Source organism: Copadichromis virginalis, linkage group LG17 (assembly GCF_057382275.1).
Source record: "Copadichromis virginalis isolate Kocher_CV1m ecotype Utaka linkage group LG17, C_Virginalis_male_GT1.1, whole genome shotgun sequence".
Taxonomy (NCBI): domain Eukaryota; kingdom Metazoa; phylum Chordata; class Actinopteri; order Cichliformes; family Cichlidae; genus Copadichromis; species Copadichromis virginalis.
This window is the reverse complement of record NC_140634.1, coordinates 10997764-11010452: the sequence shown is the minus strand read 5'-3', so window position 1 is coordinate 11010452 and position 12689 is coordinate 10997764. Positions and strand designations below refer to the sequence as shown.

The 12689-nt window shown below is 40.5% G+C and overlaps 1 protein-coding gene across 6 annotated transcripts; it reads right to left on the bottom strand.

Annotated features, from left to right (window-relative positions):
* Positions 1–336: 336 nt before the first annotated feature.
* Positions 337–6679, bottom strand: glrx2 (glutaredoxin 2). Of its 6 annotated transcripts, none has more exons than XM_085437741.1 (5): positions 6603–6622; positions 6416–6452; positions 5436–5502; positions 3961–4137; positions 337–952 (listed from the first exon to the last, which is right to left on the bottom strand). In XM_085437741.1, the coding sequence occupies exons 3-5, from the start codon at positions 5499–5501 to the stop codon at positions 788–790; spliced, it is 408 nt and encodes a 135-aa protein (XP_085293867.1). In that variant the 5' UTR covers position 5502; positions 6416–6452; positions 6603–6622; the 3' UTR covers positions 337–787. The 6 variants fall into 6 exon arrangements, with proteins under 6 accessions (XP_085293867.1, XP_085293865.1, XP_085293868.1 ...); XM_085437739.1 differs by having other exon boundaries at positions 6416–6512; positions 6603–6618; XM_085437742.1 differs by lacking the exons at positions 6416–6452; positions 6603–6622 and adding an exon at positions 6625–6679.
* Positions 6680–12689: the final 6010 nt, after the last annotated feature.

Genomic DNA, 12689 nt, shown 5'->3' with positions numbered 1-12689 from the left:
TTAATGTTGGCGTGACCTAAAGATTGTCCATAATGCGTATATTTGTAACAGGATTTCTTATCAGTCTACTTCAGTTCAATTGTGTTTTATTTAAATAGCAAAAATCATAAGAGCAGTCGCCTCAAGGCACTTTCTACTATAAGGAAAATACCCTACAATAATACAGTGAAAACCTCAAAAATCAATTACCCCCTCTTTTAGCAAGTACTTGGGGACAGTAGGAAGGGAAAAAAAACCTTTTAACAGGAAGAAACCCCTGGCAGAACCAGGAACGGGCAGCAATCCCCCGCGACTGCTTAGGGGTGGTAGAAAGCAATAGGACAACTGCAAAAAAAATACACAAATTACTAAATTTATTCACATTTTATGCAAATAACAGCACAATACTCTGCATATTTTTACAAAGTGTACCTCTTTTGCTCTTGCAAAATATGAAAAGTTACCTGAAATAAAAACCAACGGCTAAGGTAGAATCAATACATCAAGATGTTCACAGTTCAGTGAAGTGTAATATTGTTCAATAAAACAAACATGTACAAGTGCTGTACGAGTAATACAGCAATCCCACGCTTTACACAGAGGCCATAACAATAATATTAAAAACAATATCATCATCATTATCATAATAATGTACATCCCTGGATGAAAATGTATTTTTACATCAAGTATCCACCGCACTTTGATGCATAAATACTATAGTCATGCTCAAGCAATGTACACCTTGTACCATGAGCTCAAGCAAACATGTGATAAGTGGTGCATTGATAAAAACCGTAAGAACGGTTAGTCATTTGGCCGCCTCAAACTGTCTGGCGCCTGAGCCTTCAGAGCCTGTGGCAGCACAGCAGGAAGCACACTGCTCGATCAGAGGCACCAGCTTTCCTTGCTGATGGAGCTGTTTGGTATCAGACCCGCCCCCAATGCAATGGCCATTGACAAAGACTCTTGGGACCTAAACAGAGAAAAAAAGAGGGGGGAGGGTGTCAGGGGGATACAGACTTTAGCATGCTATGAATGAGTTGCTAATGATCAACGATTTCAGATTAGGTTAGGTTTTTTCCCCCAAGTTTCATGTGCCATCTCACATCTCCAATCTGTCCTTGCATTCAAGACCCACACACAGTCTATTTGTAGCTCCAGGTTTGTTTGTGTTCTTTCTTGGCCCCAACTTGACAGCTGTGTGAGCTGTTAATGAATTTTTACAACTTAAAGTAGGAGCAGCTAGTGATCTAAAGAATACAAGTAGAGGAAATGGGCCACCTCCAAGGGCTCGCTGACTAGGGCTGAACGATTATGGAAAATAATCTAATTGCAATTTTTTGCCCCAATATTGCGATTGCGATGCGATATGCGATTATTTTTTAAGGTCTTTGTCTTCTGTATTATTAAACAAAGACAAGCAATACATCATATAGTATGGCCAATACTATATTACATTAATTTTAAACTGTTCTTTCCTGGAAGACAGACCTCTGTTATGATGACATGAGGTGATGCATGAATTGATGACTGACATTTTTATTTAACTTCTTCAATCACAACAGTATATTTGAACATACACAATAGTTTATTTTTAGCTTACAAACATCTGAGCATAAAGTGCTGGCAAGGAACCCTGGTGTAAACATTAAAATGAAAGTCAGTACAATGTGCAGATTGCAGAAATATACATAAACAAAATCAGTGGCTTTACCACACTCAGTTTTTCGACATCTGTGAACTACTAGACAGTCATTCAATTAAAAAATAATATTAAATAAATAAAACTAATAAATAAAAAATACACACATCTTACTGATCTCTGCAGTCAGTAACATTACACATAAAGTGCAAACATAATAGCAATTGTATAAACACACACACAAACACGCCTTTAAAGTTTAAAGGCGTGAAATTGGACGGTCATCAGAAGGCTAGTTCTGATTAGCGTCACCGCTGTCTCGGTGGAGTTTAATAAACTCGGCCGTCTGCTTCTTGCTATCTAAAATATAACCAGACACTGGTGTAAATTCTCGACTGTCTCATACTTCTGTTTAATAAGTTTTCTGTTTGACGTTTAGTCAGCTGTGTGAAAACCAAGGAGGAACCCACCCGGGGGATTAATAAAGTTTTATTTTATCTAATCTAATAACTTTAATCTCAGCCAAACCGATTTACTCACGAACAAACAAAACACTGAAAAAAGCCCAACAATAACATTTTTAGGTTGTCTAAGTGACTTATATATTACGTTTAACCCGAGCAGCGAAACTCCGCGGTGATCTGAAAATGATGTGCCGGGAGTTGTGCCGTTCTCGGCCGCATCAGTAACCCTCGAGCTCCCGGCTAGCTGTCGAGCTGGTGGGTAGCAGACGCCTCTGAAAACGTCGAAGCACTTTTGCAAATATGGGATATCTTGATAAACCGAGCAGATATTTGATGTTTACACAACTACTTTCTCGCCTGAAAATATGTTAAAAGTTTATTTTGTGACCCAGAAAGATTAGTATGAGTAATTTTAAAACTTAGTAGCGGCCGCCATTGCTGGAAACTGGAGTTTGGCTGGGCCGCGCTATGAATTCTGGGATATGGTAGTAATTTGGACAGCCTTCGGCGCGTCGCTGTGACGTAATCGGTCTACAAATGCGGCCTCAGGAGGATGCAGCCCATGAATTTGGACATGTCCAGAGTATAATCGCAGCCTTTGCGGTTAGAAAATTGCACTTGATCATGTCGCGATATTATCGCAAATGCGATATATCGTTCAGCCCTATCGCTGACCCTGGTGAGGAGCCTGGTTATTCAGGAAGGACTAACAGTACAGCCACTACTCCTGAGGTGGTTCAGACACCTGACTATAATGCCTTCTAAGTGAGTTTGTTTGGCATTTTTCAAGCGGGAGGAGGCCCTGGGGCAGACCTGGGCAATGCTTGAGAAATTAGATCTCTCTAGGCTGGCTTGGGAATGCCTCAGCTGCAAGAGCTGAAGGAGATGGCTGGGGAGATGGTGGCCTGGGCATCTGTGCTTAGACTGCTGCCCCCACAACCCAGACCTGGACAAGTAGCAGAAAATGGATGGAATTACAGAAAGAGTAGATACTTTGTAATTAAAAGGAAAAAGACAGCATACATCCTCATGCTCAGCAATACTGGATCCAGTGGTCCAGACTGGCCTTTTTGGAGGTGCTAGTTCACGCCAAGGGGCTGCAAGTTTGACATAGTTGTTGAAATCGATGAGCCCCTAAATGTGGGCTGCTGCCCCCTTGTGGATGGTGGGCAGCAAGATGTTGTTCAATTTGCCATGAAAATGTAATGATTAAATATTTAGACTATAAAAGTATCAAGGTGATTTAAATTACGTGCTGTTCTTTATTAGTTACATGGGCTTTGAAACATCTGGTTCGATAACACTTCACAGATAACGTGTACGAGCACAAGGACATGCGTGGCTTCTCTGATAAAAAACAAAACAAATACATACCCTAACAGCGACCCTGAGTCGAGATGCTCCTATTTTGAATTATAAAATTCATTATCAACTTTCACAGCTTTCAAGCTGAGGCCAGGGAACATGAGCAAGGCTGCAGTGGCATACACCTGAAGGTAAAGCAGACGGCCTATGTATGTGTTTTTCAGCTTCATTGTTTTAATGCACAGTGTTCATGTGCGGACAGCCTTCCTCGTTTCCATGTTTTCAGAACTCTCGCATATTGGAAAGTGACTAAAGAGCAACAGAGCAAAGGCTATGATGTAAAAAGATGGGACTTGCTATGGGGATTCATCCTGACTCAGAGTCAGCTATTCTGAGCGCCTATAAAGTCCTCAATCTTGGCTGCAACCCCAACAAAGATGCTTGTTAACTCCACCTAAATTTAACTTGAAGGCAGAGCTGCCAGAACAAACAAGCTGTCAGAGATGTGTGTTTTGATTCTTCTTCTACTTAAAAAAAAAAAAAAGCACACGAAGGTGAGGTCCTTCTTACCGTCCTGGCACCGGTCATCTGAGCTAGGGCCTCTTGCAGACTCCGCCCGTCATTGTGCTCATCCAGTTCGATCACTTTGTAGGTTGCGCCAATTTCGTTGAAGACGTTTTTGGCCATTTTACAATATGGGCAGGTGGTCTTGGAAAATATCACAACACAGTTCTGTGACACCACATCCTGAAAGGGCAGACACAATTAGAATACTTAGTTATGAGTGTGGAGTCCAGAAACAGCTTCAGCATAGCAGGAATCAAGTTGGTGAAGGGCGAGAAGGATTTTATCTCCACTTCGGGCAGAGACCCAATTGCAGAATTATGGTGGAAGTTTCACGGCTTCCTTTTTGAGGGCAACAAGCACATTTCTACACCAGCATGACGACGGCTCCTCCTCTTTGCATTCTTTCTAGTAGATTGATGATTCATCACCAGAGTGTTGTCTGCTCTACTCACTTTAGGGTAAGCTGGTAAAGGAGGTAACGTCAGTAACCACAGATCTATAGCTTTAGCTGGAATATAGTCAACAGATGTAGAAAGAATTCTGATTAACCACCAGTTTTATTTGAATTTTTGCCTGTTTGGAACACCTGAATGCAAAGGCCTTTAAGTTTAAGGATGCAGTCAATTTGAATGCACAAGACTTTGTTTTAAAGTTAAGAAGTTTCTAAAAGATTGCTCATTCTTCATGTGGCTAAAACACATTTCTAATTATTGATGAGTCGGTGGTGTCTTAATGGATTTTAGGATGTCACCTCCACTCATAAGCAGACCGCCTTCAAAGTTAAACATGCCACTGACAAGATGACATGCTCTGATACCACAGAGCGACTGATCTGGAGAAGTGTAAAACTGATGTGCACAAGAAAACCTCAAGGCATCTTGATGCATGCAGTTGTGCACTTTGTAATCACACTCAGGTCATTTAATGGAAAGATTTGTTGACTGACTACTGTGTAATGGACCGATATAACACCTATACTAGAGGCAAGTATGTAAAATGCAGCCGCACAAGATGAATGACCATAATTTACTAAATTAGAGCCAGTTTTCCTCATAAATTTCTGCAGTACCTTCAGTTTCTGTAGCCACGCATACCGCCCCCTGGTGGCACTTAAAAAGAATGCAGATTTAAGGCTTCACTTTTCAGACCCAGACCTTACACCCATTTTCATGCAGTCTACAGTAGATGGGCATACCCCTGAAACATTACAGGGCCTTGTCACAGATTTATTTATATTTGTTTGTGAACACGTGTATTCACACATGTCACTTCTAGGTGTGCTGCATGACATATGTTTAATTCAAAAGTCTTCAGGTAAAACATGTATTGAATCAGACAGAATATGTCATGGTTGTGTATCCATAAAAAAATACATAAGCCTGTGAGACCTGCACAACTGAAAACAAGTTACACAAAGACCCACTGCACGCTACCATACCCAGCAAAGTAACAAACTGCTTGTATGTAGCAGGTCTTACCTGAACGTACTGTAAACAGGCAGTGCTGGACAGACCCCTTGGATGGGAGGAGGTTAAATTCCCCATTCTGGAAAAGAAAAATCACACTCACATGATTATAAAATGCAGTGTTTGAGGCAACTGGTCCAGTGCTGATCTTGTGAATCAAGTGGAATTAACTGACACACAAGAAGCAGGCAGAGGTCCATAGACGAAGCTGAAGATATGAAAGGAAGAGACGAAGAGAGGACATATCAGAGCCATCAAAATAAGATCTAACTGAAGGATAACTGCTGCTCTGATTATAACCATGTTTACTGTAGGTCAATTTTAATATTCACTTGTGCCGCTGGTCTTAAACTGCAGTAAGGTTCGTGCGCTTGGTAATCCAGGATTAGCACTGCACTCGCTTCTCATTGGCACTGGGCAAGACAAGCCAAACACCATCAGGATCTGGCAACACTGAGCCGGCGGCACGGCAATAACAAACTAACAACGCTCCATAAAACGTGGCTCTGTATGTTAAATGAAAAGTGACCGCCTTCTTTTATAATCGGCATATCTTTTAGTGCCATTTTTATCGTTTCTTATGCCTAGCTACCACCGCTTAATCGAGTTAAGACTGTATAGGTAGCGTTTGCTAACGCTGATAACAGCCGGCACGCCGGGGATAAAGACTGATATTTAAAGCAATAATGTAAAGTTAATTTATATTAAGTATGCCGAATTTTTCAGAAGGATCCTTTTGATCAAGAGGCCGCGAATAGGTGTATTTGTTAATGAGAAAGTCATTTAAAATTAATTTCATGTTAAATCACGGGAAGTTATGATGACAGACGGTAAAGCATGCAGCATGCGGGAGTGAATTAACAAGAATTATGAGCTCCTGGGAGCGGGCAATGTTGTCCACCCATGTAGAGGAATATTTCTTTATAAATTTGGTGTGGGGGTGATTTTTCAGATCGACAGCTAGTTGCTATAGTCAAACAAGTGAGAATGACCTTCGACAGCCGGTCCATAGCAAACTACGAAGACATCCTGCGTGAAAAAACATGGCGAAGACAGAGCACACCGCAACAAAACAATTACGTCTTTGCCCTGGATAAAACATAAGATTAGTGTAGGAGCCGTTCTGAGGCTACACTAGCCCTGCCAGATGCTATACACTTACTATAGCACGATACTTACACTGTTTACGCCTGATGCCTACCTTACGTGGACACCGGAAGTAGTTTCTGACGCAAGTCGCAGCGTGAATGTAACGCTCGAATTAAAAAAACACAAACAAACTATAAAGCAGTCTTTAAGTACAGTTAAAATAGCAGTGTAATCCTTTAATGGCGGTATCATTTTTTCATAAAGAATACATCATTTGGTAAATTAAATTACATTATATGTCATTTGAGCTTTAGGGCAAATGTAAGGCTCAGGGGCCAGAATTGATCGGGCAAAGGCTCCAAATCTGGACCAATGGACAGCTTTAAAAAAAAATGTGGAGGCGTGCATAGATTTTTTTTAACTGCCTGTCCCACTGCAACTAACAGATAAACAATTAAATTACAGGAAAGTTCCCCGTTTTTCCATTACTAGTGAGTCCATGGTAAATAAACAAAAACTTTAAGTTTATTATAGGACAGTCTGTATAATGAACTGTTAGAACAATTTTTTGTAATTTTACACATTTGTCATGAAGTTTCACTGGTCAGGTCCACTTAAGATGAGAGTGGGCTGTGCCTGAACCACAATTTTAAATGAGTTTGACAGCCCTGCTTAATATAAATATGTTTTTTATTACAATACCATTTACATTTATAACTTTAGCTTTCTGAAAAAGGAATTTATTACATTTTGCAACATGTATTTTTTGGGATGCTTTACTATGCTCTGTTGTTTCAGAAAAACACACTGATTTAACCTATGACTGACCTATGACTCATTCTAGCATCAAGAGATGAACCAATGTTTTCTTGACAGAACACACAACTTAGCGAAGAACTAATTTTAAATTTAATCTTTAGGCACTTTGTTACTAACATCCTGTTGCAAAAACACATCATTTGTTTCAATGTCTTTAGTTGAATCAGTTGGGAAGGCGTAACATACTATTTTTGTAGCAAAAAGTTTTGCTTTGTATTTGTTATGTTAGTTTTTGCTCCCTTGTCTCCTGATAATTGTAGTGTAGCTTTAGTGCCATGCTGGTCGCACGCTTTCAAACCCCACTGAACATGATAGTGCTCAAAAGCACAGGCGTTTGTATTCAGCTTAAAAGAACAGCAGCATATTCTGACAGAAGTGGTAAAATGTAATATTGTTAATAACAACCATGACGAAAATATAGTCATTAACTGTGTGCTGCAGTCTGATCTTACTCCAGGGCCATGTAGGAAAACTTAGTCTCAAAGTGATTACATCATGAAAGCATGATTGGTCAGTTGCTGTGCTCTTCCTGGAAATCTGCTGTTTTCATTTTACTTTAGTGTCATTTAGTGTGGGTTTGCCTTTTTTTTTCTTCTTTTTTTTAAATTGCATTTGATTTTTATCTATTTGATTCACTTGCTAAAAATGTGTTTGTTATAGGTAGAATGACCAGGGTGGTATATGTCAGTCTGAAGAAGCTTTGAACAATGTTGCATTTGTTTTTCATTTAGTCTTAAGTGAACTCTAATAACCTTGTTTCCAGAACGACATCATTTATGATGTCGGAACAACAGCAACACAGCACTGTCAGAGATGCTCATCCAATAGTGTGGCTACCTTAAATGCACAGCTTTCCCTTTGCTCTCCTCTCTACCCATTTCTACTCCTCACTACCTTAACCTGCTGAAGCAGAGAACCATCATCACTGGGTTTCCTCCCCACTGTCACAAGGTGCTTGCATGTAGAGGAATTATTGATCTTCTCTCTAAAATACTGCAAATGCCTTGAGATTACCAATAAATCTGTAGCCAAAAAAGATGCAACCTGGGATGTTTGAAAAGAAATCAGTGGAAAGACAGTATAATATTCTTCCCATCTCACACTCTGTTTGTAGAGCACAGCCATGAAACCTGGCGTGGATGCATGGCTTCTTTTGTATCCTCAAAGATTTCTGTTCCCCCTCCCTCTTCAAACACAGGAGAGGGAGGAGGAGTTAATTCAGGATTAACTGTAACAGCAAAATGGGAAACATTTGCTGTGTTAGTCTGTGCTAGGCTGAATAAAAAAACAAATCTAAAGATACGTGACGAGGCAGCACAGGAGTTCTTCACTTCAAATGCCTTCATTCCTTCAAAGCCGAGGAAGAAATGCATCACGGATTCGCAGCATCAAAGACATCAACAGTTTTTCCCTGGAGTGGGTAACATCCAGAGACAAACACTTGCTCACAGCATTGATAGATGAGAGAGCTGTCTAACCACACCAGTCAATCAGCCGCAACATTACCACCACAAACTTTAATGTGGTGCTGGTCCTCCTCAAAGTCGCCAAAATAGTCCTAACCCATTCAGGCATGGATTCCCCAAGACCTCTGAAAGTTTCTTGTGGTATTAGACACCAGCACTTAAACAGCACATCCTTTAAGTCCTGGAAACTGTGGGGTCAAGTTGTCATGGATTACTTGTTTTTACATCCTCCAGATGTGTGTAACTGAGGCCTTATCAAATGAGAACTTCTTATCATGTTCCTCAAACTTTTTTTGAGGCCCCCGCCATCAAGGAATCTGCTTATTTTCTTACTTGTTCCTGTCATTTGGAGTTTCATATTCTAACCTTATTTCCATGATGTTATTCCCATTCTCAGTTAGATTGTGTTTTCTTTTGCAATTATAGTTATCCTTTTAGTTGATTCCCTGAGTTTATTTTCCTGACCTCCTGTATTCTGCGCAGAAAGTCAATGTTTCGGTGTTAGATGTACCCGTGTTCAGTTACTTTCTGAATTTATTTTGTTAGTCTTTAGTTTTGTTTCCTGTGTCTCATCTTCCATGACTGGTTTCAGCTGAGTTTCCCTGATGTTATCCATTTCTCTGATTACCTTATAGCCTTGTTCGTTGTTGCCCTCATCTGTCATGACTGTGTACACCCCAGTTCTGTATAACTTACCACAAAGTTTCTTGGTGTACTTGTATCTCCCAGTGATTCTGTATTTTCTGGCAATGTCTAGTATTTTGATTGCCGTGTTTCATTCCCTGTTTGATCCTGAGTAGCGAACAATCACCATTAAAGACTCGTTCTGAGTTACTATGTTCTGCACTTAGACGTTCAACAAATATCTCATACTTGACAAATGTCGGTACTCTGAAAGGTAAGGTTTCCATCTATTTGTGTTACAAAAACTCTTCTATTTGAGTGAAACCATGTTTCATTGTGCCTTGCACACCCATGATTGTACTACCACTATGTTGTCCTTTCTTAAACCACTTTTGTAGGAACACTGTGCCATTCATCATGTCACACGTTTGCCCTTGTCAAAGTTACTCACATCCTTACACTGCTATCTTTCCTGTTTGCTCCCTACCTAATATACCCCAGCCTTTTGACAGGTGCCTTTAAACAAGAGGAACTTACTCACTTCTCCCATCCATGGTAAATGGCCTGTATTTATATAGCGCTTTTCTAGTCCCTAAGGACCCCAAAGCGCTTTACATATCCAGCCATTCACACACACATTCACACACTGGTGATGGCAAGCTACATTGTAGCCACAGCCACCCTGGGGCGCACTGACAGAGACGAGGCTGCCGGACACTGGCGCCACCGGGCCCTCTGACCACCACCAGTAGGCAACGGGTGAAGTGTCTTGCCCAAGGACACAACGACCGAGACTGTCCAAGCCGGGGCTCGAACCGGCAACCGTCCGATTACAAGGCGAACTCCCAACTCTTGAGCCACGATCGCCATCCATGGTTTTAATTTTGTGGCTGACTGGTGTATGACAGTCATTTTGAGGATTTACTTACTGGGAAGGTGCCTCTATTGTCTATCATCTTCAGTCAGTAGTGTGCCAATGCATAGATTATCATCCTTCCCAAAGATCATCTTTGAAACATTCAGTCAACATAACCTGGGGTGTCCATACTGTACATTGTCCAAAGGTTGGCCAAAATGCAAGAAAAGAACTGTTTCTCACTGGCTAATAGTTACCAGTAACAGGCACATACACCTTAAATGCATTAATGTCATGTACATAGAAAGCACATTTTTATTACCGGACTTCTTAAGCATCATAAAAGCATGTTATCTCACACTGGTTTAGATGCAGCAGTCTTGTAATATTTTCCAAGTACAGCTGTAGAAAGCATGGTGGAATTGTCTAAAAAGCTGTTGGCCAGAGGATATGATAATCAGCTTGAACACTTAAAAGTGACATGAATTTAAAAAAGCTTAATTCATTTAACATTTCAGACACATACAGGAAAATGTGCTCTCCCCCCACATGTAAAACAGGCTGGCAAATGAGACATCCACAACCATTTCAAGCTGCAGTGATATGCTGCCATGATATGACGAATTGTCGGTACATGGATTTGCGCCACTGAATGCTATAGTCCAATCAAATCCATGAGACATATGTGATGGAATGGCCACCAACACATATAAACAATCCCTTGGCATAGTGTGATTTATACAAGTTTACGTAAGCACCATAAATATCCTTGCCATTGTAAACTTTAACTGCAGGATGCTGGTGACACAACACAAGACAATGAACTGCAGAAAAGCCTTACATGGACATTTCATAGTTTCGACTATTTCTGGACACTTTAAGAGGAGCTTTAAAATCTGACAGTAGAAGCCAGAGAATAGACTTTGTCCGCTGTGGATAATTTGTCTTTTTAGAAAAGAATGAGGAGCCATTAGTGTGATCTATATCACACATCTCATTTTCATTAGTCCGCTGATGCTTCACTCTGACGAATTAGAGTCAGCATGGGGTAAATTTTTAACTCTGCTTCTTCTTGTTTAACATTATTTGAGATACAAATCTGTTTCAATGGACTTCATTTATCTGTGTCATTTGTTTCTTGTCAGGGTCACGTGGGGTTAGAGACTATTCCATATGCATCTGATTCTGCTTGCAATGTTGGACAAACGCCATGTATTTACAATCCAGCAGGAGGACATACAGCCATAGTATAAAACAAGTACACCCATTATCATTTTTACGGTTTTATAGATCATAATAAAAATCTAGTCTAAATCAGGTCAAATATAAGTTCAGATGAAACATGAGACATTACACTTTGTCATTATTGTGTTTGATTTAACATGTCTTGTTTTCTTATATTCTTATATTTTTGTTGAGCATAACAATTCTAGGGGAACTATTTTGTTAAGGCATTTGTTCCCAAAAGAGCACTGCAACACCAGAACCAGCCAAGTGAATTGTAATGATCTTATCAGCAGTTACAAAAGAACAACTTATGTAATTGTTCCAGACTTTTTAATTAGTGGAGGGCTACATATAAATCTCATTACACATGAGTCCTTCTGGTGTGCTACTACATGGCAGTCAGTACTGCATAAGCATGAAATAGGAGTGATTTGCCATGCAGAAAAAATAGTTAAAACAAGACATCTATGCCATCTCAGTTTAAGTCATGATCTCAGCCTGTAAAAACTGTGTGACTTGAGGTTGAGCTATACTTATTTTTAGTTTATGTTGTAGGACCATGCCAACAAGCATTTCCTATTTGGATCATGGAAAACCAGCCATGATCCAAATAGAGGTGACACATTGTCATTTAAATATGGGGATAACAACAATCCTAACCATTCCCAGACAGTGTCTCCTGGTAGATGTTCGGAAGCTAATCAATAAAGCATCAAACACTTCTGAGGAAGTATATCCACAACTATAAGAAATGTGCATTTCAGGGTCCCAGTTTCACTCAGTGGGTGGGCAGGAAACCACATGCCCACCCACTGAGCAGGTTGAAGAGTAGCAGCCAGGGTTTGAATCAGACCCGTGGCCTCCCCTGTGGCATGTTGTATAGAGCACTTTGAGTAATCCAGGATAATGAAAAGTGCTACATAAGAATCAGTCCATTCACTGTATGAACAGAGGTTTGTCGTGTTACTTTTGCACTATTGTGCACATGTTGTTATTACATGGCTTGATTAAGGTACACATTAGGCTGACATTTGGGGCCAGAGCTAAAACTGTTCTGGCACAGGACCACCAGTTTGTCTGCAACTGGTCTTGTACTGGCCCACCTGGCCCATGTGCTGGCCACATCTGGCAAACCAGATCTGGGCCACTAAAGGGCCATCATTCTTTGCGGTATGTGGGGCATGT